Source organism: Vidua chalybeata, chromosome 4, assembly GCF_026979565.1.
Source record: "Vidua chalybeata isolate OUT-0048 chromosome 4, bVidCha1 merged haplotype, whole genome shotgun sequence".
NCBI classification, from domain to species: domain Eukaryota; kingdom Metazoa; phylum Chordata; class Aves; order Passeriformes; family Viduidae; genus Vidua; species Vidua chalybeata.
The window spans coordinates 594,657-619,669 of record NC_071533.1 but is presented as its reverse complement, the minus strand read 5'-3'; the positions used below and the strand labels follow the sequence as shown (position 1 = coordinate 619,669).

Sequence of the window (25,013 nt, the reverse complement as noted above, 5' to 3'; positions counted from 1 at the left end):
AATTATTATTCTGAAAGTCAGCTAGCACTACACTAATTTCAATGTCATTCAGTTCTTTTCCACATTTTCCAACCTTCAAGTATCAGAGCTTTGTGAAGAAGGAAGATCCTCCCTCCTGTTTTTTGCTTCTGAAGGTCATTATTTTCTGTGTAGTCACACTTCTTGTTATAGGTTCTGTTTAGTCCTTCTGGGTGAATGGAAAAATACTTCCTTAAAACAAAAAAATCATGGTTTAGAAGTGCTTTGGTCAGCTGAAAACTGCTCCAACAGTATGTCCAGGAGTGTGCTTGATTTTCTGTAACCCTTTAAAACTCACACTTCCTCTTTTATTTGAAAACCCCCACACAGAGGTCATTAAACCTACTCCAATAGCAGCTACTCATAAAGTTAAAGGCACACCAAGAAGTTAAACATTAACTTGTTCTTGTTGTGCTCCAATAGGAGAACCCTTGACAATGAGCAGTTGGTTTCACTACTGCAATGCTGCTCTGCATCTGGTTGTTCTCCATATCCTTGTTTTTAGGGCTTTTTGGCTGAAAGGAATGGCTTCAATTCAGGGATAATTTTAGGGGTGTTGTTTGGTTGCGCGGTATGGTATGTTTTAGGGGTTTTGTTTAATGTTAGCAAATTTGGATTTTCCTTTTTACCGTCTGTGATAAAAGGATGTTGCATGCCAGCTCACACACCGAAACAGTCTTGCTTTAATGGAGGCAAATCCTAAGAAGAAGAACTTAAGACAGAGGTACAAAATGGTTTTATGTTGTTAACTATCCTGGAGAAATGCATCATTCTGTGTCTCTGGGCTTTTCTTTCCTCTTTTCTGTCAGGACACCTGACGATTCTTTTTCATTTTTCTGGTGTGCAGAAATGGAAGGCAGTCGCATTGGACATTGATCCTTTTTATTTATTTTGGCCAGTGATTTGTTCTGGGGGTTGACAGCTGGATTGTAGCTGGGAGTTAGTAGAACTTCAGAAGAATCCCTGAGCTCTAGTTTTGATTAGCTGGCTTCAGCTGAGCACCACCTTGGTGTTGTCCTGACACTTCTCAAGACTTCTGTGCCTGGCCACTGCTTGCTACTTTGGGAGATGAGCTGAATCAAAAATTCCCACTGGAATAGGCAAGTGTCCCGGGGGGAATACCTGCTGTGCTGGGGGAGCTCACTGCTGAGGGCAGTTGGAGTGGGGGAGTGTCTGGGAGAGAGCCTGGAGCTGAGCTTGGGTGGTTGTGTGCTGATGCTGCGCTGATGGCAACGGGCACCCACCTATTCCCCAGTCCCGGTCTGCCAAACGGGAATTAGGCTCATGATTAATTGGCTTACAGAATGCTGTTACCTATTGCCCTTGTTCCTGCAGAATTCAAACCTGAGCTCCCTGCTTCTGTCTGGCCAGGATATGAAATGATGAGGCTGCAGGTTCCTGCCAGAAGTTCAGTAGAAGGTCAATGCCATTTTTCCCAGTAAAAATGTCACTTAATCGGCATAGCTCTAATAGCATCATGTGTTTAATATTGCTATGGCTTGGCAGGTCCTGTTCATATATTTTCTAGCTCCTGTGGAAGGTGCTTATGTTGAAAAGGGGAGTTGCATAATAGGTTTTTGAGAAGTGATTGTTTTACTAGTTGTGAAGCTATCACTAGGTACAGACTGCCAGGGGAATGTGTTGTCATCTCTTGACACTGATACACTGCAAGAGGATAAAGAATAATGTTTGGTAAATGATTTTAGTTACATTGCCAGGTTTTCATGTTAGTATTTATGATAGCTTCACAAGGAGTAGAATGTGCAATGTGATTCCTGTTTAAAACTTGGCTGCCAGGTAAGTGTGGGGACAAGAAGCAGCAGGGAGAAACACTGTCAGTATCCTAGGGAAGGATAGCTGTAGTTCCCTTGGCTTTTGGTGGCACGTGTGCCACCCCAGCCATGTAAACTATGCCTTGGGGCTAAGGATTGTCTCTTCTGTGCTGTGCTGGTGCCTCGGATCAGGAGTTGGAAGTAGGGCCGGCCTGCGGCAATGTGTTGGATCCTCACGAGCCCTTAGGCTCCTGTAACCTTTGATTTCTGCTGCCGGTAGAAGCATAACTGAGTTTCCCAGTCCCGCACCTCCATTCATGGTTTTGTAATGTTGCTCTTGTTGACAGGAGCAGTAACTCAATACCGTGGGAATGCTTCTAGCACGGGGAGATGGAATCAATAATGGGATTTTTCTGAGTTTGATTAATAATTTTTCTTGTATGTTTCATTGGCAAGCCATGTTTACTTTCTTTTTCTAACACTCTCTTAGCTAAGGAGCATTAGCCTGCAGCAGGGTCTTGTTCAGGAAAACTGAGCATGGGCCAGGGCAGTGATTCTCCCTCTGTACTTGGCCCTTTGAGACCACACCTTGAGTGCTGTGTCCAGTTCTGGGCCTCTCACCTCATGAACAATACGGAGGTGCTGGAGCACATCCCGACAAGGGCAGGGAAGCTGGTGAAGGATCTGGAGAATAAGTCCTGTGAGGAGTAACTGGGGGAAAAGGAAGCTCAGGGGAGACCTAACTGCTGTCTACAACTACCTGAAAGGGACATCCTTCAGGGTAATATAACTCAAAAAAACCCTTAAACTTTTTACATAATAAGTGTATAGTGATACAGTAATTTATAAATAGCTATATAACATGAGATGCTTTATTTGTTAGCTGGTTACCCATGTAACATGAACTAAGAAAAAGTCCTGAGCAATCTCAGGAGCAAGGAGGGTGGTAGGAGGGTTATATGGCTACACCATAGGGAGATAACAAGGACTGAGTAGCAGTGTTATCTGTTCTTATTTGTAAAGGACACTGCAACAGACTCAGGCTTCCACCTGGATTGGTTTGGCACGAGGAAAGAGCAGATTGTTTGGTTTGGCTTGTACTCATTTCTCTGACCTAGGAGGGTGATGGTGACTGAGGAGTTTGTGACATGTCCTTGTTGTGCTTCTAAGGCACTTTGCTTTCCTCTGCGGCATACAGCATTTTAAATCACCCAACCATGTGTGAAAAGCATTTTCCCTTTCCCCAGCAGTGTGCTGCTGTCAGGATCTGTGCATTTAGAATGGCAGTGGGGTTCTTCAGCATAGGTAGGGCTGGTGTTCAAGTAGGTGTTTAAGTGCTGATTTAAGCAGGTTGAGAATCAAGTACCTGTTAAAGTGCTTCAGTGGAAGTTGTGGTGTTCATGTGGGCAGCACTAATTCCTGTTATTACACTTGTTCTTGTAAGCAGAATGTCCTTTTTGGAAGCTCAAAGTTGGTTCTTAGTCAATGGTAGCATCTTCCTGCCTGATTTTTTGCTTGATGATCATCATTGATACTAAAGAAAAACATAGCATGAATTTGCATGTCCTTTTAGGAGGGAAAAAAAGTCCTCTATCTTCTCCATCCTGTTAGTTTGTGTGAAAACTAAACCCCAGAAAATGTTATGCTAAAATCAGAGTCGAGTTGCACCTTGAAGGAGGACAGCTCGAAGCCTGTGGGTAACTATCAGACAAGACCTTGCAGTGGAAGTGCTCATAACCATGCAAACGCAAGGGTGGTGTGCTTAAACTGCAAAATGTAGTCCTGTTGTCTGTGATGTAATGCTCTTATTTCTCCTTCCAGCTATGAAGCTGTACGCTCCAGCCTTCATTCTCCTGTGGAGTGCTGTTGGGATAGCGAGGGCTGCCAAAATTGTTGTCGTGCCGCCAATTATGTTTGAAAGCCATCTTTATATTTTCAAGACTCTGGCCTCAGCCTTGCATGACCAAGGTCACCAGACAGTGTTTCTCCTCTCTGAGGGCAGAGAGATTCCTCCATCTAATCACTACAGACTTCAGCGCTACCCAGGGATCTTTAACAGCAGCACCTCGGATGATTTCCTCCAGTCCAAGATGAGGAGTATCTTCTCGGGGAGGCTGACTGCCCTCGAACTGTTCGATATCCTGGACCACTACTCCAAGAACTGCGACATGATCGTTGGCAACCGCAACCTCATGCGTGCCCTCAAACAGGAGAAGTTCGACCTGCTCCTGGTAGATCCCAATGAGATGTGTGGATTTGTTATAGCCCATCTTTTAGGGGTTAAGTACGCCGTGTTTTCCACTGGCCTCTGGTATCCAGCAGAAGTGGGTGCTCCAGCTCCCCTGGCCTACGTTCCAGAATTTAACTCGCTGCTCACGGACCACATGAACCTATTTGAGAGGATTAAAAATACTGTTGTTTATCTTATTTCAAGATTTGGAGTCAGCTTTTTGGTTCTGCCAAAATATGAAAGGATAATGCAGAAACACAAGGTTCTTCCAGAGCGGTCCATGTACGACTTGGTCCATGGATCCAGCCTGTGGATGCTTTGTACTGATGTAGCACTGGAGTTTCCGAGACCTACGCTACCCAACGTTGTTTATGTGGGAGGAATCCTAACGAAGCCGGCCAGCCCTCTGCCAGAAGTAAGGTTTGCTGAGTTTTACAGTAATCGCTGTGCTTTCTGCTTGACCTCATGTGATGAGTGGCAGTTTTTAAGCACTGATTTTTTCAGGTGGGACCTGTTCTGTTGTTGCTTGGTGAAGTATTCCTTGGAAGTCACTTCATGTGGTGGCGAGGGGAGCTGTTGGTCACAAATTCAAGAAAATTAATCATTTTTGGATGCAGGAAGTATTCTGCTTTTGAGTGAGGTGTTTAATGCTGCACTAGAGGTGAAAACAGTGCACTCTGTCTTGGAAATCACATCAGTAGCTTTTAACCAAACATGGTTTAAAATGGACATGAGGGAGAATAGATGAATACTGTTTATGCTTAAAGAAGCCTGCTGGTTGGTTATACTAGGTAACTTCATGGTATGGGTGTTTTTATGATATTTGTTTTTGTGCCTCCCTTAGGTTTGGTAGTGACTATAAGACTACGAGTACATAAGCATGAAAAGACTGTACCGAGTGAGAAATGGAGATAAGAGTTGGCAGAAGTAGCACCAAGGCTGCACTCAGTTTTTACTGTGCACGTGCACAACATCAGGCTCAGAACTTTAGACTGAAACAGTGATAGTGACTGGACTGACTCCAGAAATCCTGGCTGCACAGATTAATTATTAAGTTTGATTACTTCAGTGGTCTTTGATATGTTATACCTAATAATGCCTCTGTTGAGCAATACAGTGGTGAGTGACAGGCAGAACAATCTCACAGAAAACAATCTCATTTGCACTTCTGTTTATGTGTGCATAATCAAATAGATCTTGAATTTGAGGGGATTTTTAAAGGATGCTTTTGACTAGATGATACCAAGGGCCAGGTAGACCTGCAGTGCTCAACAATTTGCTTCTTAAAATGGCCATTTCAGCCTTTGCTTTTTGTATGAAAAGTGTTATTGTCTGCTCTCCAGGGTGTTGTCAGAGATGACCATAGCAGTGCTGCTTCTAGCTGGCTCTTTCCACATGTGCATCAATGTGTTTGTGTTAAGGAAGGGTCGGATAGCCTGAGAGAGCAGACGGAAGGTCCCCTTGTTCTGTCTAAAAGATCATCCCTATTTTCCCTCTAGGAAAACTTTGCTGGCTGAATTGAGTTTTTCCTTCATTTTCCAGACTGATATTTCCTTTTTCTGTAAGAGAAAAAAGGTATTTGCATAATCAATTTGGGCAATGAGGTTAACGCTGTCTGTTTTGTGGCTTTTGATGTTCTGTGTAACAGGAGTGACAGTGACCTTGAAACAGACCTGTAGGTCAAGTAAGTGGTGGCAAATATTTGTTACAGAGGGGGAAAGAAACTACCTATAATTATTTGTGAGCTGAGGCATGATTTACCTTTTCAGTTTTATCAGGCAATTCATTCTTAGTGTTCGAAGCGTGAGTTTTCACTGAAAGTGAGAGAGGGACCAAGTGAGCACGGTCCTCTTTGATCCTGTCACTTGTCCATGCCTAAGCTGTTATTCATACCCCTGTGGTGTGTATTGTAGGTAAATTACTGGGCAATCAGTTTGTGTTTGCTGAGCAATTGGATGGAATTGCTAAGTATCCCCCTGTCCCGGCAGATGAGAACTGCGAGCGCGGATAGCTGCGGCTGTTCTCTGCTCTTGCTGCATCTCCAAGGCAGCAGCCTTGGCTAATTTATTTTCTGCAGCTTCCAGTTTGGTGCATTAAGGTGAGCCAGAAGCAGAGCTAGTTCATGTTTCTGTGCTGGGCTGGAATTGGTGATGCTTCAGCAGCTCTCTCAAGTAATTTTCTTGTCCGTGGGTGATGATTAGAAAAGGGGAGCACGTAGCAGGACACAGCAGCTAAAATTTGCCCACTAAAGCTGTTATTACAAGTCTTTCCAGTGTCTTGAATTCACCAAAACTGCACGTAAGTAGCCTAACTTTGTCTGCTAGAGAAGTACTGGGAAAAAAAGTCAGGGGTGTTCTTTTAAGTCCAAAATACCTGCTCAGACTACCTGGACACCTCAGTAGTGGCACCCCTGTGTTGTCAACAGTTTTTTTCCTTTCCCCCCCCCTCACCAAAGATAACCAAGTAGTTTGTTTAACTGTAATAAAATCCCTACACATAAAAGTTCTAGCTTTCTGTTCATAAGCAGTATCTTAAAAATAAGAGGCAGATAGTAACAAGCATTCAATGAGGAGATAAAGGTCAAGATCTTTTAAGGTGGCCATTCTTTCATTCCAGGGCATGGGGTAGCTCTCTTTTGTGGCTGCTCAGATTCTGCACCTGCTCCCTGAACTTCTTGAAAGAAAAGTTGGAAAGGCACAGCTTTAAAGGTAGCACGTAGCAGTGGGTGCTGAATATTCATGTCGTGTAACAGTGTGAGGGGAAACTAACCTGATCCAGCTTTGCTGGTCATCTGAGTTAATATTATATTTTGTATGTGTATTTATGTGTATATATAAAAATCCATAACCTGACCCAGCTTTGCTGTCCCATCTACGTTAATATTTCAGTCCTGGGGCCCATCCTCCCTGCTGCTCCTGCAGTTAGCTTGTGTCAAGCATGATTTTTAGCTGCTGCTGAGCTCTGTAGCAATTACGCTGCAGCCCCCGGCTGTGGCACACAAACTGCGAGCGTGTCTTTGGGTCGCAGCTTGCCCAGATGCCTCGGGAAGGCTCCGCTCCTCCTGCCTGCTCTCCCTCCCGGGCAGTGCCCCGGTGTCGGGCTGCGCTTGGCGCAGTGTCCCTCGGGCAGTCGCAGTGATCGGCGTGCCAAGGAGGGGGAGCCGGCGGCGAGAGCGGCGGCTCCTTTGGAGGTCACCGCTCTGCCCGGCTCCCTGCGGTGCCTTGCGGCTCCCTCCTTGGCAGGGCAGGGGCAGCCTCACCTGGGCAGGCAGCGGCTGAAGTGCCTGGGGATGGCACATTGCCCCTTCGGATCCCTGCCGCAGATGGATGGAGCCGAGCACACCCTGTCACTCTGCTCTGCCGTGCTGGGAGCGCTGATGGTGGCTTTGCAAAGCTCTGCATAGGCGATTCAGTTGTGCTCTGTGAGAGCCAGTGCGACATTTTCACTGGGTTTGGATGGTGCTTCTTGCACAGCGTCCTGTGCTGCTCAGTAAAAGACAAGGAGATGGTTTAAGGTGACTTATCCCACATGCATGTGAAATTTTATTCGCTTATAGGTGATGGGTGCAGAGTCCAGGATTTGTGTACATATCTCATAAAACCATATGCTGAGTTATTTGGAGGACAGTGCGAACAGAATTAGTCAAGATGAAAAGCTTGAGACAGACTGGCTATCAAGTCTTTGAGGTCATCAGTGACTTAAACTATTGAGAGTATAGTGTTCCCTGGCAGTATTTTCCAGATAACTGTCATTGGCCATTAGGAAAATCACAGGCTCCTCTGCCTCTTCCTCACTACACTTCTCCAGAGGGACCTGAATGAAGCTGGATTTTTAAAGGGACACCCTTTTAAGCAACAGCAGGGAAACCTCTGCTCTGGCATTTATACCTTGTGACCAGGTTGATGCAAACTAGGCATTAATCAGCCTGGTAAGTCCCTGAATCAGGGCAGGAAGCCGAGGAGTGTTCCATGCAGCTGCCTTGGGAAGTATTCAGTCCGTGAGGAAACTGAATTTATGCTGCAGAGGAGGGTGCTCTCATTTTGGAGTAATAAGCTGTCCTTACAGCCGCAGCTGTCAACAGATAATTACAGGAACTTCCTCACTCCTCCATGGGCATCTCTTATCTGAGCTCGTTATTATACAGATCAAAGTCTATGCAGCAAATTGGTGCCTTTGAAATACCTTCACTAAAAAGTATTTTGGTTTTTCTGGTTTGTTTTCTTGTTTTTTTTCCCTCCCTGAGCCTTGCTGACAGTTTATGTTTACTAGGTGTGTTAGCTGATACTGATATGTATCTTGAAAAAGAGGTGGAAGAATCAAGAGATGTTTTATTCCTTAAACCTGGCTTTTCTCCTTCATTCAGATTCAAGGACACATCTGTAAGCCCTTGCAGACTGTAGCAGTAGATTGTTGTGCATGGCGTAGCAACATCATTTCAGTATTATTTTTAAAGTCCGGGCAATGGTTCTTACAGACCTGTTTGGACAGTAAATTTCTGGTGATGTGAAGCAATTCCAGAGCTGTTCTAAAATGCATGTGCTCATCAGCTGGGGAGGCAAAAAGTCTTTTGAGGATGATGGAGATGATGCAGCACTGTGTAAATTCTGTAGTGAGCTGTATGATCATGTATTTTGGCTCTGAAATTATTTTAGATAAAGCTTCTTCCCCCCCCCCGAATTTGATATTTTGATCCACAGGAAAGCTCTGTGTGAGCTCTCCAGGTACCTACAGTCCTAAAACTGTAGTGTCCAGTCTCAGCTGCTCCAGCAGGACTGGGTTGGTGAACCGTGTCTGTTCTGCTGTACTGCTGCATTTTAAATTTGGGAAGAAATGTGACTCAGCATCTGTCTGTTTAGTGCAAGACACAGGGAAAAGGACACAGGGCTGATTTTGGAGCTTGGTTAAGTGTCTCCAGTTAAACCTGTGAGGAAGGCAGGTCCTCCAGGTGCACGTGCCAGGCATAAAGCTGGCATCCCATGAGCTGACCAAGGAGCACCAAACCTTCAGCGAGCCTGTGCTGTCCATCAAAAAGCAAGTTTCTTGGTTCATGGAATACACTCAAGGGTGGTTATTTGTTGAGTTCAAGCAGTTGTTTGTATTGGGAATGGAAAACAGAAGTTCCAGACCTTAGATGTTGGATAGGTCAGATGATGAAAGCTAAAAGCAAGAGAAGTGATTGGTTTTTTCACTCATACAAAAAAAAACAACAAAAAAAAACCCCAAAAAAACAAAAAAAAAAAAAAAAAAACAAAAAAAAAACAAAAAAAAACACAACACCCTAGCAACACAACACTTTAATAAGCTACTACTGTAAACAGGCTTTGTGGTTTTAAATATTCTAATTGGTCATATTCATATTGGAACACACAAACTAACAAGATATATTCATTTTGGGAACCTGCAGTGGTTTAGCTAAGTGTCTCTTTAAAATTTTGAGGAATGACCTCCATGGAGGACAAATAATGAGCCAGTGTTTTTCCCATATTTCTCCCATTTATAACATAAATCAGAAGATTGGAGTTTATTTCAAAGGGTGTTCTTTTTTTCTGGGGTATTAGTAATATCCTTGAGTTTGGGTACCATATTCCTGTAATTTGGGAAGTTGGGATATGCTCAAAACTTGACATTTACAAGTAGCAAACCTAATTATTAATATTACTGACTTGAAAAAAAAAATCATTAATCAAGGCTGCTTTTCAGATGTCCTAGTTGCTTAAAGGTGAAGTGGATAATTTGTTCATGGCTAAAACCTTGTTTTGGGAGATGAGGTGTGTCCAGCTTTGTGAGGAGACATCTTCCTGAGCCTTCCCAGGCTGTTCAGGGGGGGAATTGTGCAGGCAGCGTGTTCTGCTGCTCACCCTGAGCAAGGGGAGTCTGGGTGGAGGATGTGGGTCTTACACAAGCTCGGAAGCCAGCTGATCGTAGGCTTTTCAAAGAAATACTGGTGACTGGTGGCTTGTTTATATAAATATAATATTAAAATATATGTGGGTATTGTGTACTTTACATGTCTTTATAAAGCTGTAAAAAAGAAAAGAAGGGCGGAGATAAACCCCAGGAAGAAAGAAAAGCTGTTTTATCTGAAGAGGAAAATGAAGAAATTGATATCATTAGATTAAAGGATTTAAAGCTCCCGGTTAGAATTCTTATCTCCTACCATCCACAGAGCACAGGTGTCATACTAGAACAATAACAGACAAAAATTCCCAGTTAAATGAGATTATCATGTGAATTTGTCAGTATCTGTAATACAGAGGGCTGTATTTATAATTTAGCTGCTTCTTAATTTTCTTCTTAACTGTATTATCAGCAATTTAATTTGACTTTATGTTCTGTAGACAGAGTAAGTAAAAACAATCTCAGTACTTAATACTGTTTTTTCTTAATTCCTGTAGAGTTTTTTGCTCCATATGGAGCAACTGAGAGGGTTGGTAAAACCTTGGTTTGCATTTCCATTTGATAATCGTCACCTTTTCCGTTCCTGCTTAGGAAGGTGGGTTTTGGGGCTGTTTTGTAACAGAATGCTGCCTGTGGGGTAATGCCAGCAAGGTTTTCAGTTGGAGCCCTGGGTTTGAGGATCCCTCTGCTGCACCCGCTGCTCTCTGCAGTGATTTTAATAACCTCTCCTGAAGGGCAAGCTCCTTGTTTTCCACTCCTCCCATTCATGTGAAAGGCAAGGTTGCTTTCCCAGGGTGCTTGCCAGAGGTCTGGTGAGTAATGGATTTTTGCACCAGGGAAGTCCTTGCGCGGCACTTTCCTGGTTGACCTCTAGCTCTGGGTAGAGCCTGTTCCCGGGGCTGCACTGGATGCGCCTGCAACTCCAGAGGGGGCTCAGCTACGGGAGCACAGGCTCGGGGGCTGCATTTCCTGACTGGTTTGGACTGTGAATTACATTCCTCTCTGAAGTTAAATGGACTTAAGCTTGCTGTCCCTCTTGGATGCCCAATGGGAAAAGGCAGGAAAGGTCTGGGATAAGAAAATACAACGTTTTAGGCACTGGAAAGCTTTGTAGGATTTTAAAGACTTGTCTTGTTTTTGTTTTATACTCCTTGTATTTTGGAGAAGGCAGATGCAGACTGTATATATATATATATATAAACAGCAAATAATTAGTGAAAAATCTGAAAGGAAAAAGTTGTCTGTATTTCAGCAGGGCTGAATCTGTGTCTAATGTTGAAAAAGTGAACAGCACTGTCAGATTAATATGTGGTGAGTGTACTTAGTACTGCTTGAGGTCCTGATAGGAAACATTTCAGATCTTTAGAGTTTGTTTCCCAACTGGTAGCAAGTTTCTTTCTATTTAGCCAGCAAGAAAACAGAGATTTAGTCTAATGCCACAATCTGAGTACACTTCTTTAATGGGCACAAGGTATTGTTTTTAGAGTTACCTTACTCTGTGCCAGTATGAATTATAAAATATGAAAAAATTGTGTGCATATTAACTGCATGTGCTTTTTGTATGGTAGAGCTCATTAATAAAGCCCAGGGAGGAGAAGAATTAAATTGTTATTAATGCAGAGGTAAACAGGGGCTCAGGAGCATCCTGTCCTCGTTGGGAGCTGCGTGTCTGCTCTTAATTGAACTAAGAACTTAATTAAGATGGGTGATATGGAAGGGAGCAAGGCCTGGTGGCCGTAGTTTTTAAAAGGCAAGAATTCAGTCAGTGGAAAATAACCTTGGGAGCGTGAGCAAGGCGCCGGGCAGTGCGGAGCCAGCAGAAGCAGCTGGATGTGCGGAGTCAGGGAGGCTGACTCCATCCTCTGCCTCGTGCCCTCGGTGTGCACTGGCCTGTTCTGTGTCCTTTGCTGCTCCGAGCAAATAGAAACTCCTATTTTTGGTTCTAGACTGACTTAAAAATTCATGGCAAGTAAATACAAACAGCTTACTTTGCCTGGAGTGATAGTCTCCCCGAGTTTGCTGTGGAATTATGGGGTTTTATTACTTTCATGTTATATTAGATGATCCTGTTTGTTTTGTGATACTAAAGGTTGTATAAGGGCACCTGTATGACCTTAGACCACCTGTTCTGATATGTTGTGTTAGTGAAATCTGAAATAAAGAAGTATTAATACAGAATTTAACTATGTCACACGAGAGAAGTACTATTCAGATGACAGCAGAAAAGTTTGGACAGCCAAAAAAATGTTCTTCGTACCTTTCTGTTAATTTATCAGTGAGTATGTCCTTTCTAAAGATGGCTTAATGTGGCTTCTTATTTTAAGATAGATCTGTTTTTGTCTGCTCTAAGCAGCATTTTGTAGGAGAAGTTGCATAGGATGCCTGTGCTCTGCCTTGGGGAAAGGGTGGTTTGCAACCGTATTCGAAGAACAGGCGCTTGTGCTATTGCACATTTGAATGGAGCAGCTGAACAGGGGAAGCTTCGGATATTACACCCGGTTATGTTTGTATTTGTGCACTTTGTTTATCTGAAACAAAGCTCAGTATTAGGCACCACTGGTTACTGCCAGCTGGGCCCTCACTCCCTGCTCACAGCTGTGTGTTCAGCACCAGGGCCTGCAGAGAATGGCTAATTAGACAACCAGGCAGAACAAAACCCACACAGTGGGGCTGGCACAATAGCATTCCTGTCTCACATTGGTCCAAAGATGGATTTTATTTCTTTATTCCTCCCCCCTCGCTCCTTTAGTACAGCACGGATCAATAAGTGCTTCTTGTCCCTATGCAAGCACAGAGTCCTGTACTATTTCTCCCAAAGGACATGGATTTGCACAGAACTTAGATGGAAACAAGCAGAGACCTGGCAGGATTGGGCACAGTGTTCTGAGTAGAGGCCCTTTAAGATTTTTATTCATTAGTAGGCATTTTTTATTATTTTTTAAAATAACTTTAGTGAAAATGGTAATTAATATAGGTATTGGGTGATAGTTGCATTATTTCTTATTTTTTAAACCATTTAAGTGAAAATTTGAATTGGTTATAATAGGTGCATTAGGTAGTCCTTTATTATGAACGTGGATAAAGCTGTAAGTGGATGAAAAACAAAACTGAGCTGGAAAATACAGTTCACAGTTCAGTTCAGAATGTGAATGTGCTGTATTAGGCTTGCCAGGCCTACACTTTCAATGGACGTGATGTACACAAGCTCTTTATTGTGTCTGTTCTGATTTTTCATCAGAATTTCTGTTGGCAGTTTCGCTGTCAAGTTCATCGAGGTTTGGGGGTTATAATTCCTTAAGGTGTGATTGCTGGTTTGGAAGGGGAAAGCCAGATGCCTAAGTCACTGCTAGGTTTGTCAAGCTGGCAGTGTAGCCTCAATGAGGGGCAATTGTGCCTCTTGGCTGTGCTAAGACTTAGAAGGAAAAAGCCCTTGCCTCAGTTTAAAGAAAACCTGAAAATGACACATATTTTGGGGTGAGGGAGAGGGTTAGGTGTTCTCTCCCAGTCACTGAAAGAAAGAGCTTTTTAAAGAAATGCATGTCCTGATGATGTCTATCTTAAGTTTGAATTAACTTCTCATTTATGTGCTCAGTTGAAGTTTGAACCAGAGTTTGAGGAAGGCTCAAACCAGCTCATCCTGTAACGAGCTCCCTCCCCCGGTTTTTTTCCTGTAGGTTAGACCTCCAAAATGGTAATTTCCTTTCCTCGTGTTAAAAGAAAACCGTCCTGAGTTTACAGGGAACCTGAAAATCCTTTAAAGGGGGCAAAAGGAGGTGGCTGTGCTGCAAGGCAGGAGTCGTGAAGCGCTGCCCGATCAGGGAATGCTGATTTTAATGAGGGTGGCTCTAATGACTCATCCTGACTCAGTGCCTTTTCATACGGAGAGTAATTAGATCGCCGGGGCAGAATGTGCTGGAGGTCAAAAGTGTAAGTGGATTTCAGGGGAAGAAGGGGGTGAGTTCATGGGGGATGAACTTGGCTGTCTCTGAGGGCTTTTTTGTGGGTTCATCGAGGCTGCTGCGGGGGATGTTAGGGCTAATATGGTCCTAGAGAGTGGAAAAGGTAGGAAGGTGACTGAAGGCTGCTGAAATTGTAGGCAGACAGAATTGTTCCGTGGCATCAGTGCGTGCTTTCCCAGTGCTCAGGTTCTGTGAGCATTGCTCCCAGCTTCTCTTTGGTCAACATTAGGAGTGTGCATGCAAAAATGAAGTAACATTCATAGCCATAGTCACAGTGCTGCTGAAGTATTCAGTCCCTTTCAGAGATGTGCCAAGAGCACAGCGTGCTCTTTATCTGCTGTGGGTATCACAGCTACACCTTGTATACGGCACAAAGAACAGGCAAAATACAAGAAGATACTGAGGTTTTGTGCCATGGCCTGGCTAGTTGTACCAGCACGTTCAGATGTGTCTTCAAACCCAAGGCCTGGCAATGCCACTCACTTGGATTCAGTTTCACTTGATCCTCTGCTTAGAAATTCTGTGCTAAAAAGCTGTCACAGAAAAAATTACAGTAAGTTTAAGGAACCTGGAAAGAATGGACTCATCCAGATCAGGAACTCAGGGAGTTCTAAGAGGATGCAGTGTCGGTTCCCTGTTTTCCATTGCCTAATTTTTACCCAGCTCCCTACATTTGTAGCGATCCCCTTGAATGGAGGCTGTGTTATGCCAGGAATGACACAGATGTTTGCAGGAAGGACCCTCGTCCTGCCAAGTCTGTGGTTGATTTTCCACAGTCCATGCGCAGCAGCGATGTCCAGCACCCCTCTGGGCAAGCAGATTGGAAAGGCGCTGCAGGTCAGAGGGCAGGTAAGCAATTCCTCTTGCTAACACTACCACGTAAAGCATAGACAAAATCTGGGCTAGGAAAGAACCTTTCCGTGGATGTCAAAACACAGCAAGCTGAGATTAAACTCTCTGGGTCTTCTTGAGGTTGGCACTGGGCAGTTTTGATCCCGAGGAATTCATTACTTTCTTCCTAATTTTAACATTCCAAAAGAAACTCCAAGGACAACATCAGGTTCCTCAGTTTTGGCCAGGCATCATCCAGCTCTGGCCTGGATATGGAGGTTCTGTTGATATAGATTGTTATTTTGTATACCAGTTATTTTTTTTAATGTAATCCTGTTGAATACTATGAACATGCTCTCAGCCTGGTGGTCAGATCTTGTCTTGCCTGTCAAGATTTTAAATTCACCTTTGTCCATGTTATTTTCCAGTGAAGCAGTGGGATTACCTTCAAAGGGAAGGATTACAGAAGCTTGGCTATGAAACCACCATAACACAGAGCATGTCACTTTGCTGTCACACAACAAAATGCAAAAGTCTGCAGGTGACATAGGAAAGTTCCTTTTTTAAAAATCATCATTCTTCTACACAAAATTATAAGTATTTAGCAGCTATTTTTTATTATGCATGGGGATTTTTTCAATGCTATTTTAGGAATTCCATTACAGGGAAATCTTTATACCTCCTCTATGGTCCTATAATGAAATGTAATTGCTACTTTGTGAACACATGGGATCTGTGAAGCCTCCCAGAATTTCTCATAAAGCACAGAGGAGCAGTGGCACTGGGAGACAGTTCTCAGCTAGAAGAGGCTCATCTCCAACAGCAGGAATCAAGTGGCTGGCCCAGCAGAGGTAGGACCTTCTGATGCCAGGATGATCCAGTATTATTTTCCATCACTTTCAGGGATCAAATTGAGGCAGAGTAGACTGCTCTGTGGATTTTCCTCTTTAAAAACACAAGTGACATTTGCTGTTTATCCTGTTTCCGCACCCATTCCACACCAGTTTCCTGACACCTGGCATTTCTGGTTCATCCTATCAGGCCCTGTGTAAGCAGTCTATGTCCAGTTTATTTAGACTTTCCCTCTGCTCTGGCATTGCCAAAGGCCAAACCAATAAAGGCTAAAACGAAGAAAGCAGGAAGCACTTGGAACTTTTTGACGCCAGGTCCCTTGTCCCATTCAGCTTTGGCTTTCTAAACCCCATCCCTGCCTGCTCAAGCAGTGCCTGGATATTCCACCTGTCCCTGTTTCTGACTCAAATGTTCTTTTTTTTTTTTTTTTTTTTTTTTTCCTCTTTTTACATCTTTATCTTCCTGCCACCTTTGCTGGCCTCCTGCTTATCATCAGCATGGACCATGCTTGAGCTCGGAGGAAATGGTGCTGGAACATGCCCTCCCAAGCCTGTCTTTCTAGGTCTGTGTCTCATGGGATTGTTCCAGGCTGGAATTGGCTTTCTTGCAGCCCAGGAGATGCTGCTGTTGCCTGCCACGTTGCCTCGGTATCCTGAGCTCCATCTCACAGTCACTGCAGGGAAGGCTGCCCAGACCTTTGTGTCCCAAGGTCTGCCATGTCTGTAGGTTTGAGAGCCAGCACCAATACCTTGTTTGTGGCTTCCTGAGCTCCTCTATCAGGGAGATGTCATCAGGAAGGCACTCTGGAAACCTCCAGGAATCTGCCCCTCTGCCTGCGTGAGTGCCCTGTGAAGACCAGGGCCTGTGAATATTGGGCTTTTCAGAATGGTTTGTCCTAGAGCCCACAAAAAGTTCTTCTCTTCAGCTTTACACAGCTGATGGGAAAGATTTCAAGATGTAACTAGCTGAAGCACGACAGTGACTGCAATATAATGACATTTGCAGTGTGCCTTAGGTCCTGGAGTGGGATTCAAGGACGAGCTTTAAATAAATCACAAAACCACTTGGAAACTTTGGTGTCAGAAGTTCAGCCCCTAATAAATGATTCAGCTTCGAGGCAGGTCAGAGCCACTTCCCCTCCTTTGCCTTCTCCCTCTCCCTCCACATGAATAAAAAAAAGGAAAAGAGTGCACTGAGAAGGACGAGCTGTGTATTTTAAAGAAAATGGAAATCTTTTCTGCTTTACAGCAGAGAGCAGTGCACAGCCCCTGGTGCAGTGTGCTGGATTTTGTGCTCGGATACGATAGCACGGCGTTACTCCATTCCTGTCTGCCCTCCTATTTATTACCCGGACAAGAGGCACATTGTGAGCACGGCTCTTCATTTTCTCTCTGCTCATTTCCTATTGCTGCACTGGTGTTGAGCAGGCTTGTGCTTAAACTTGATGAGACCAGAATTAAACCATATCCTGAGATACTCTTCATCTGACTGATAGGCCAGTTGTAGCATTTTTTTTTTTGTTTGTTTCCACTGCTAACAGTTGTGTTAGGAAAAACCCAGAATTTAAGTCTATGCTTTAAAAAGTAAAGGGTACATTTTCTTTACTCCTTGAGCAGTAGAAACTGACAGTGTCTTTGAAGAAGCTCTGGCTTCTTTCAAGTTGTGTTTATTCTTTTTATATAAATGAAAGCAAAGCAAGGCTTTTGAAGCACTCTAACTTTGCTAAAGGCTGGAAATGACACAGCTGAGTCCCGGGCTTCATTCACACTTCTCCAGTGCAGGGCTTCCAGGCTGATACTATGAGATGGATCTACTTATGCTTTGCTGAGTTAAAATGCAGCCTGTTAACTTGTGAATGTGTGTCAACTGCTCAGTTAGGGAGGGACAAATTGTCTGAAGCTGCTGATGATTAATAGTGAAGCTAAAACAAACACGGAAGCGTTTTGCTGTTGGTGGCCTCTGCCCTGGATTCTGAATCGTGAGCCATTGTTCTCGGTGGCTTCTAGAGTGTTTGGGATTTGTGAACCTTGGCTTCTGCAGCAACAAAGGCGCCAACAACTGCTCTTTCCCAGCCATGTTTGCTTACTGTTCCTGTGCTTTGCCTCTGCGGTGCTCAGCGCGACCTCTGTTTTCCGCAGGACCTGCAGGCGTGGGTGAACGGCGCTCACGAGAGCGGCTTTGTCCTCGTCTCCTTCGGCGCTGGAGTCAAGTACCTGTCGGAAGACATCGCCAATAAGCTGGCACGCGCCCTGGCGAGGCTGCCCCAGAGGGTCATCTGGAGGTAAAGGCAGTGTTGGAGCAACTTGGGGTGGTTTGGAGCGTGCTTGTTTCCCGCTGGAATTGAGACTGCCTGGGTGGCAGAGATGATGTGACCCTCCTGGAAAACACTTGGCATGAAAATACTGCAATACCCTGGTAACGAGGAGAAGTAGTTATTGTCGTGGCAGAATAAGGCGTGCTTACACTCCTAGGCTGAGTTTATACCCTTGGAAGGATTGGGGACAGTGAAAACAAGCAAAGATTATAACATTTAGGACATACTGTCCGTATTTTTGATGAAGGAACTACCCCAGGGCTCAAGAATGAATCCTGATGATTAAAAACCTCCATTTATTTTTCTTCTTCCCCCTTTCCCTCACTTTTTTAGGCTTATTTTCCTTTGTTATGTGTAAACACAGGCTTTCATTATTCATTTTTCCATTTGCTTGTTCTCTGTGGGAAATTTTCAGGAGTCAGAATCAGTAAGAAGTTCTCTTAGTTCTAAAAACATCTTGAGTGGTGCTCACAATTCCCTGTAAAAATCCAAAAACCATTTAGTCAGCTCTGCTTCGCATCAAGCATCACTGATATAATTTGGTGGAGCTCATGTGAACCATTTTTTTTTTCAGATATTCAGTATCTTACACCTCATGTAGGTGTTTCACACCCCTGCCACAGTCTTGGAGCTGTATTAATAGTTTTGGTGGCCTGTTCCTCACAATATTTTAGGGGATGTCCTTGCTGCTGTGTGTAGTTCAAGGATCAAATCCCACTAATGAATAGGAAAAATGTGAATTTTTCAGGCTGTGGCACAGAATCTGTGGTAGTAAAGGTGACATCAGTTTTAGTTTGGAGTAGAGCCACTGGTTCCTTATGAATCCCACAACACTGCTTGGCTTCTAATTAATAATCCCACTTTATCTTACTGCTTTTCTTCTCTCCTTTTACTAAGTTTTCCCTGGAATATGTCTCTTTGGGAAGCATCCCTGTTTTGTAGTAAATAAATCTGGAGGATTTTTCTTGAGTACAGCCTTTTTTAATGCCAACCCAACAATTTCATTTCAAGCCTTCTATTAAAATTGAGGTATTTATACATCAGTCAAATGTGATTTGGAGTTTTTTGGGGATTTGGGGTTTGGTTTTGTTCCTCAGATCATAGACTTGTATGTTGGACAGAAAAGTGGTGAGTACTGCTTGGCAGTCTCAATGTCGTGATGCTAAATCAAGGGATTTTTGTAGTTTCTATGCCCTTCTGGCTAGGGAGGGCAAGCCAGTAACATAATTAATTGCTTTTATATAACTTTGCATAAATAATTTAGGCTTTTTTTAGACATACAGAAGTACAAGCCGGTTGTAAAGATGTATGTCTTGCTTAATTGCAGTGTGTAGCTGGTTCTTTCTGAAGTTGCAGTTCCAGTCCTCTCCAAACATGAACAAAACAGACCTATCCTTTAGTAGTTACTTTGGACGGTTTGATAACTGTTTCCATTTCATGTTACTGGTTTAGGTTTTCAGGAAACAAACCAAGGAATTTAGGCAACAATACCAAGCTGATCGAATGGTTACCACAAAATGACCTCCTTGGTGAGTATCTGTTTCCATTATTTATTGCATATTCTCTCTTGAGTTCAGTTTGTTCTTTCAAAAATACTCCACTGAATTAGCAGTTATTATAAAGCCAGGATAATTTCTGTCATGCCAGTCATGGAGCAAGAATATTAAATTAGGATCTGAAGAGGGAATTGAACACCTCTCTGTTAATTGTCTTTCCCTGATATGAATTTCATGTTTTCCTGGAGTTCAAACACTGTTCAAGGAGGAGTCATAGAACTGAGCATCAGAGTAAGTTTTAGGGGTCTGTAAATACTGTTTTATAAAGACAAGCAAGCTCTACCAGAACTTGGGTACGTGATGCAAGCTGATAACCTTTCTGATGAACTGAGGTGCTTCAGGTTCTCAGGGGGAAATGAAACTTGATATTTTATTTTTCATTGTCTTCCCTGTCAAAGGGTACTTAAGCCCCTTTCAGATCTGAGAGGCCACAGAATATTTGACTGCTTCTGGATGTTTGTGTGTTCCCAAAACAGCTCTGGTGGGAGCTTAAGTAGCATTAGGCATCAGAGTGTGTGTGTGAGCTGGAGAACGTAGTGAGTAGGCAGATGACTCCTAGAGCAGGTAGATTTGTTTTGGTTACAGGGTTGCTCTGAGGCAGGCTGCTTTTTCCATCACATGAGGCTGTTGCCCTGATTGTTACGTCTTGCTAGCCTCAAATAAGGCATGTGAAGCTTTAGGGAGAGTGTGACATCAGTTGTCCTGCCATGAAAAAAAATTATATTCCCTACAGAAGTGTGCTCCCCCTTGCTCACGTGTACTGCTGAACCTGCTGGAGTCACCACCTGCAGCTACTCAGGAGTAGGCAATGCATATTAATTACTCCATTAATCATTTTACACCACTCATACACATGAGAGTTTTCTTTCTTTGCTTTGGCCATTCTCTCTCTGTGTATAAGGAAATGATTTAATGCATGAGGAATTTCAGCAGAGTGGGTTTAGGTAGAACTTCAGAACAAGCTGCAGTAATTTTAACCTGCCTGAGTTGCAGTTATAGAAACATGGTGATAAATTTGTCGCACCCAGGTGCTTCAACAACTTTATATATAGAGGAGATGGAAGTGCATTTTGTAACCTTCATGCCTCTTGTGGTTCCAGGTCACTCTAACATTAAAGCTTTCCTCAGTCATGGAGGCTTGAACAGCATTTTTGAAACCATGTACCACGGTGTCCCAGTGGTGGGCATTCCCCTCTTTGGAGACCATTACGACACCATGACCCGTGTGCAGGCCAAAGGGATGGGAATACTGCTCAACTGGAAGACCATGACTGAGAGTGAGCTGTACGAAGCCCTAGTAAAAGTTATAAATGACCCCAGGTATGGAATGAGCGATTGTTTGTGTGTGAATGGACAGGAAACCTTTGTGCAGTGGAAAAAAACTGCGTTTTATTATTTGTGTGTACAGTCGAGGCAAGTCTGGGTGTTTGTCCTATTTCCCAAGATTACCTAACAGCTGAGGTTTCTGTGTGGGTGCTGGGCTTGTTGCTCAGCACCAAAACTCAATTGTCTCGCTTGCTCTTTGTAGCAGTTGCCATGTGGAGGGCACAGAGGTTATGGAAACAAACCTGTCCCAACTTATTCCGTGTTGCAGACCAAGGTCCCTTTGTGTCTGTCTTGATTACTCCACACGAGCAGTCTGGCTGTGGTGCTGCCTGCAGGGCCTCTAGCAAGAGATATGTACACGGTTTGGGTTGTAGCTAGAATGGGGAGGTATTCAGGAAGCGTGACTCTAAGTTCTGTGATTTTACTACAAAAAAAGTTGTACTTCAAGTGTTATTTTCCTGTTCTGGCTTGTAATATCACTCATATCCAGATTAAAGTTAGTGAGGGATTATCTGGCAGTATATTGTATTGGGCTAACCCTGATTTTGGAGCGTGGTGCTATTGATGCTTCTTGCTTTCATGGCAGCTGAGTCTTTCTGGGAAAGGAGATTGCTGTCAGGAGCAAGCAGCAGGGCAGCGGCAGAGAGGGGGAATGTTGATGGCGACCTTGATAACATCAGTTGCATCACCTTCCCCTTGTGCAATTATCCTTGGTGTAAAGGCAAGTCCTGTATAAATAAGCTGCAGACAGGAGAGGAAGAAATTGGCAGGATCAGCTGCCGGGGTGAAAAACCAAGAGTTTTGGGTGAAACTCCGGACCCGGGCGGAAATGTTTATTGCAAAACCAACCCCAGGTTTCCCACTGTTGTGCGTGTCTCTGGTGATTCAGTTGCACAGTGACACGAGATGACAGCTTCTCCTTTCTTCCTTGTTCGCTTTCCTCCTCCCAGCTACCGGCAGCGGGCGCGGAGGCTGTCGGAGATCCACAAGGACCAGCCTGGACACCCCGTGAACCGGACTGTGTACTGGATCAATTACATCCTGCGCCACAACGGAGCCCAGCATCTACGTGCTGCTGTTTACAGCATCTCCCTGTTTCAGTATTTCTTACTGGATATTGCCTTGGTCCTACTAGTGGGTGCTGCCTTACTTTACTATGTTTTGGCCAGGATGGCAAAATTAATCTGCAAGCAGAGCAAGCATCTCTGGTCCAATGACAAACATAGCGCTGTTAATGGACACTACCAGAACGGGATCCCCAATGGCAAGTATAGAAGAAACGGCCACATTAAGCATGAAAAAAAGGTGAAATGAGCCAACAGCCCCATGTAAAGTAGTAATGAATCAGATCAGTAATCGAATTTTATCGCTGTAACTTAGTCTAACAACTACTTAAAACCTCAATAAGCAGTTCTAACACTCCCCTTCAGTATGTAATATTATGTGACAAAATTCTATGGAACTAAGAGAAGTCTTTAAAAAAAAAAAAGGCAAGCACAACCTAAAATGGAAAATATTTTATTCTTAATATTGATATGCAGAGAGGTTATTTTGGCACTGAAGTTTTTAGAAGCCTTAATTCTCTAAAGTTCTATACAATGACCGTATTTATGAATTTTCAGCTTTGAAAAGCTCAGTGTGTGTGTCCCAAATGAGGAGAGGTTTCTTTTTAGTTGCAGAGGTGTTCTCCCTTTATTTTTTTATTATTTTAATATCTCCATCCTTTTAGCTGAGAGAACTCTCTAGCGATAGCTCTGTGTTTCCTTTGTGGAAGGTTCAACCTGTTGTGTAAGAATGCTGTTTAAAACAAAAATTATTTCCCCCAGTCTTTATGTGAGAAAAGCAAGTTGTGGACTGAGAAAACAAACGTTTAAAAAAAAAAAAGGAATAATCTTAATGAGCACTGAAGAAAAATGGCAAAAATATGTACTTGTTTTACTGATAAAGCTGCATGACTCTTCTGCTCGCTACCAGTACTTTGGAGAAAAGGGTCCTGAGTAAGTCTACAGTGTGTCCTAACTTTAACTGAGACAAATTTTTGTCGCCTTTCTCTGCATACAGAATTTATGCCACAAAAATATTAGGGAGTCTTATTTCAGTTCCAAATACGGCTGTGTGGGAAGTAGATTTGCATAATTAAGAAAAATAAGTGAAACAACAGCAACAAAAAGAAAAAAAAAAAAAAAAATAAGAACTTATAAAAATCTAGCTCTGTGCTTAGTGCAGAAGGTTTTGTGGTGGCCCAGAGCTGTGCAGACTCGAACCACTCCTTGGGGTTTGTTTAAAGGGAACGACCCCCACACAGCGCTCCCCCAGAGTTGAATGTCTTTCCTGTTAATTCTCATTAAGTTCTTTCTGAATCGCAATGTTGTAGATGTTCTCTTTCAATGGTTGTATCTGGAGAAACAGAAATATTACCTTCTATTAGTCTGGGCCACGCAATCCATGTTCCACGTAGTTGCCAATAGGAATTCCGCGCCGCGGGCGGTGTCCAGCCGTCCTGCCCGGGGCTGGTGGCATGTGTGGGGCGAGGCCTGGCCACCCGGCGTGCGGAGGTGGCCCCGTGTCCCCCTGCCTCCAACAGCCTCCTTCAATCATTGTCGCCGACACGGGACGCTGGCGGTGGCGCGCGCTCCCAGGGCGGGAATGCCGGGCGTGGAATCGTTGCTGCCCCGCTGAACCAAAGTTGGCAACTATGAGTTTTATTTCCGTGTCATTCTGTTTACTTGGAATTTGCACTACACACGTTGTGAGTGTATGCTTTATTTATTTGTAGTTCGAGGTCCCGTGGCTGAAAGAGAAAGGAGGGAAGCCCGTTTTGCCCTGTGTCGCTCACTAACATGGGAGGAGTTGGGATGATGACGGGATGCTGAGCTCATCTTCATACACAGTGATGCAAAATTTCATCACCATTCCATCAGGAGCCTCGGTCCTACAGCAATAAATAACAGTGCAGATATGTTTCTAATACGCAGGGCAGCTACTCGTGCTGCTCTCTGAATACTTGAACAAAAAATGGTATTATAAATGTAAGCCTCTTAGCTATACCTTTTTACAATCTCGCAGCCCGTGGCAACTACAGGAGCACACAGAGGCGATGAATGGTGGGATGGTGAGAAGACTTCGAGTGTATGAATGACTTGGTTTAAAATGTGGGGGTTTTTTGGCATTAAAGAAGGTACAAAAGCACTGACCGGATGATTAAGCATAATTTAATCTCCACTGTGATAAAACTTAAGCAATAAACATGGATTTAATAGAGAAATTCTGTTGTTGGAAGTATACTTTTTTGTTCAGCTGAATGCTGGTTGTCTCCAAGTACCCACCGTATATGTGTACTTAAATGTGGATGTTTATTGGGGTACATACAACTTTTCTTCTCAGTGTTTACTGTGCTGTGTGATATGTATTTGAAATCAAAAATACTGCTGTTTTTTGTAGGTCCATTTCCTGTTGGAGCTTTGAATTGAAAGAGAAAATGGTTAATTACGTTTCTTAAAAGCAATTCAGATTTTTTGAGATTGGTGGACATACCTGGCACAGTGGTTTCTGTTTTGTTGTTTCCCTGTATGTGGTAAACTCTTCACTTGAAAAGCAGGGCTGAAAGGTTTTTCACCGTGATGTTAGTTGAGATGATGGATTGATTTCTTGAGTAGTCTCTGTAGGTACAAACATGCTGCAATTCTTTTGCAAGACGAGGCAGTTGCTGCATTCATGCTATTGCCAAATACCTGATGAGGTGGATCCACCTCATGTCTAGAAATACCTGTTGTATTTCAGCTTCCTTCTAAGTTCAAGCACGAGCTGTTACTGTGGTTATTTCAATCCCCTCTTTGCCACAGCAAGCCAATTGTTCCTGTGTTTCAGACACAGAATCGAGCAGTGATTGCTGTTGGTGCCCAGCCAGTGTTGAAATCAGCCAGATGGCTGAAGGAATGTTAAAGAAAGGGTTTAAAAATACTTGTGTGTCTCCAGACTGCATCACGGTATCAGGACTGAAGCTTTAGTCACGCCTCTGATCAATATTAGTTATTAGACATTGAACAGACAAAACACTTAAAAAAACCTCAATTCATCTTCCAAGACAGTGCTCTGCCACTGATTGGAAAATACCACAGTTGGGCCTTACTTAGCCTAATGAAAATCACACCTTTTAGAAGTTATAAACCTGATTTATTTACGGGTGTGTGTGTTTTTTCTCAAAGAGAAGCCAGCAAATGCTGAATCTCATTTCACTGTGAAATGAAGAAGCACACA

General features: G+C 43.5%; 1 protein-coding gene across 6 annotated transcripts in view; it reads left to right on the top strand.

Moving 5' to 3' along the window:
• The window catches only part of UGT8 (UDP glycosyltransferase 8), a 35,939-nt gene extending 11,918 nt beyond the window's left edge, over window positions 1-24,021 (top strand). For 5 of the 6 annotated variants that reach the window (XM_053940698.1, XM_053940699.1, XM_053940701.1 and 2 more), the window contains 5 exons: window positions 3,612-4,435; window positions 17,699-17,841; window positions 19,327-19,403; window positions 20,531-20,750; window positions 21,707-24,021. In XM_053940698.1, the coding sequence (XP_053796673.1) occupies window positions 3,614-4,435; window positions 17,699-17,841; window positions 19,327-19,403; window positions 20,531-20,750; window positions 21,707-22,070 (1,626 nt within the window). In that variant the 5' untranslated portion in view covers window positions 3,612-3,613 and the 3' untranslated portion in view covers window positions 22,071-24,021. Of the gene's footprint in view, window positions 1-722; window positions 743-3,611; window positions 4,436-17,698; window positions 17,842-19,326; window positions 19,404-20,530; window positions 20,751-21,706 lie in introns of those variants that run through there. The other variant, XM_053940703.1, reaches the window with a different exon arrangement.
• Window positions 24,022-25,013: the final 992 nt, after the last annotated feature.